The 2,227-nt window shown below is 52.4% G+C and overlaps 1 protein-coding gene across 1 annotated transcript in view; it reads left to right on the top strand.

Annotated features, from left to right (window-relative positions):
• C1QL1 (complement component 1, q subcomponent-like 1) overlaps positions 1 to 2,227 on the top strand; it is a gene marked incomplete at its 5' end in the record, with an annotated part of 27,895 nt that overhangs the window by 4,811 nt on the left and 20,857 nt on the right. The window contains one exon of the mRNA XM_011940174.1: positions 2,070 to 2,224. Within this exon, the coding sequence (XP_011795564.1) occupies positions 2,070 to 2,224 (155 nt within the window). The remainder of the gene's footprint in view (positions 1 to 2,069; positions 2,225 to 2,227) is intronic.

Genomic DNA, 2,227 nt, shown 5'->3' with positions numbered 1-2,227 from the left:
TACACTGTTTTAATGAGTTAAGGCTAAATTAATCTGGGCAATAAAAATAATTGTTATTAGTAGTAATTTACTAGCAAAGATAATGAAATGCGTGCGTAATAATAAATACTACCAGGATTAGGGCTCAGGGAACAATACAGAAGTTGGCTGTTTGCTTTCAGCTCTTCCCTAATAACGCAAAGCCCCATCGAGATCTAAATGTTTTTTTTCTTCATCGTCAAAAGACTTTTACAGAGGTGGCAGTGGTGAGGCAAAGTCTTCTCATCCATTTTCTAGATACAGAAACTGAGCTCCTTGGCAGACAGCATCTCCCCTCTCATTTATTCCCTCCCACCTTTAACTAGACCAGTTTTCCCAGCTAAGAGCACAAAGAATTTCTTCTCTGGTTGGGAAGAAGAGGTTGAGGGAGAAGAAGGGGTTGGAGATGGGCTTTAAAGGCGGGTCCTCATGCAAATATGTCGGGTCCTCTTCATTGCAGCATCGCGGCTGAGTCAGCAGCTCTGGCACAGCTGACCTGCAGTGCTGCCTCCAGTCCAGGAGAGAGGATGGGCCCCTTCCCTAATTTGGCTTGGTTCTACCCAGACTTCAGCCCTGGAGGGTGGGATGGTGAGCTGCCTTCCGTGAAGGGACAGGATAGAGAGGGGCTGTGGAGAAACCTGACTGAGAGAACTCCACTCAGTGCAGCCTCCCCACACCACAAGCCACAATCCTGGAGAGGGCGCTTCTCTTCCAGGTCTCTACCCAGGATACACTGGAGAGGCCCCGATCCTCAAAGTCAGGACTTATGTTTCCATCCCTATTAGAAGAATGTCTGTAGATCATTTGTTCACCACCATACAATCTCTCTCTCTCTTTTTTTTTTTGAGGCTGAGTCTCACTGTGTCACCCAGGCTGGAGTGCAGTGGCGTGATCTTGGCTCACTGCAGCCTCCATCTCCCGGGTTTAAGTGATTCTGCCTCAGCCTCCCCAGGAACTAGGATTACAGGCATGCGCCACTACACCTAGCTAATTTTTGTATTTTTAGTAGAGATGGGGGTCTCACCGTGTTGGCCAGTCTGGTCTCGAACTCCTGACCTCAAATTTTTCACCGACCTGGGCCTCCCAAAGTGCTGGGATTACAGGCATGAGCCACCATGCCCAGCCACCACACAATCTCTTATGATTATAGTCAGAGCCTCCAAAAGTGACAGCAGGCTCCAAACCCAAATGCTGGTGCTCCCTTGACCCATTATCCTGCCTGTCCCTCCCCATCCCCCATCAAGGCAGGGACCAGCAAGGATGTCACTTCAGACTGAGAATCCCAGAGGGAAGTAAGGCTTGGATTCCCTTCTTCCCACCCAGTTCCTTTCTACCACCCTGAGGTGAGATAGGAGGAGCTACAAGTCCTCTTTGGGTGGGTAGTGACAGGTATATAGCTATAGCTCCATGGAGGCTGGCACCCATACCCCTTCTAAGCCCTGGGAGGGGAAAGCATTACCAGGCCTTCTGTCTCACTGCTGCAGCAGGGGAGACTCTGGAATGCACTTCAGACCAAAGACCTGGCCCTGGTTCCAGGGTGGTTGCTGACTGGCAGCCTGGCATTGATCCAGCTGCCTGACCTGTGGGGCCAAGGTGTGCCCTTGTGTCCATCCACTGACATACGATCCAGCGGGTGTGGCTGAAACGATGGCATCATTATGAAAGCAGAGAGGAAAGAATGATGAGAGAAGGGAAGGCCCTCCATCCCCTGGAGGTCCAGAGAATTCCTCTTTGCAAGGACGGGCTTTCAGGCTTCCTGGAGGTATCGAGGTTCTGGGCCAGCTGGATGGAAAGCCCTATAGGAGTGAAGGAGGAAGACTGCCTTGACTCCCAATTCAGGCCCAGATCAGACCTGCCCTAGAAATCCAGGGCTTCTCTCCGCCCCTCTCCTGAAACAAGTTCTGTATGATTGGAAGGGGACCGGGTGGGATGAGGCGAGGCTGCAGGCCAGGTTTCAGGGTCTGCTGGTCCTCCCCACGAGACTGCCTCACCTCCCTCCCTTCTCATCCTCCCTCCTCTCTCGCCCTCCCTCCCGTGTCCCCCACCCGCAGGTGCGGGCCAGTGCTATTGCCCAGGACGCGGATCAGAACTATGACTACGCCAGCAACAGCGTGATCTTGCACCTGGACGCCGGCGACGAGGTCTTCATCAAGCTCGATGGAGGCAAAGCACACGGCGGCAACAGCAACAAATACAGCACGTTCTCTGG

This window comes from Colobus angolensis, unplaced genomic scaffold, assembly GCF_000951035.1.
Source record: "Colobus angolensis palliatus isolate OR3802 unplaced genomic scaffold, Cang.pa_1.0 Scaffold187, whole genome shotgun sequence".
Taxonomy (NCBI): Eukaryota; Metazoa; Chordata; class Mammalia; order Primates; family Cercopithecidae; genus Colobus; species Colobus angolensis.
The sequence above is the reverse complement of the archived record's forward strand: the minus strand, read 5'-3'. Positions and strand labels throughout refer to the sequence as shown.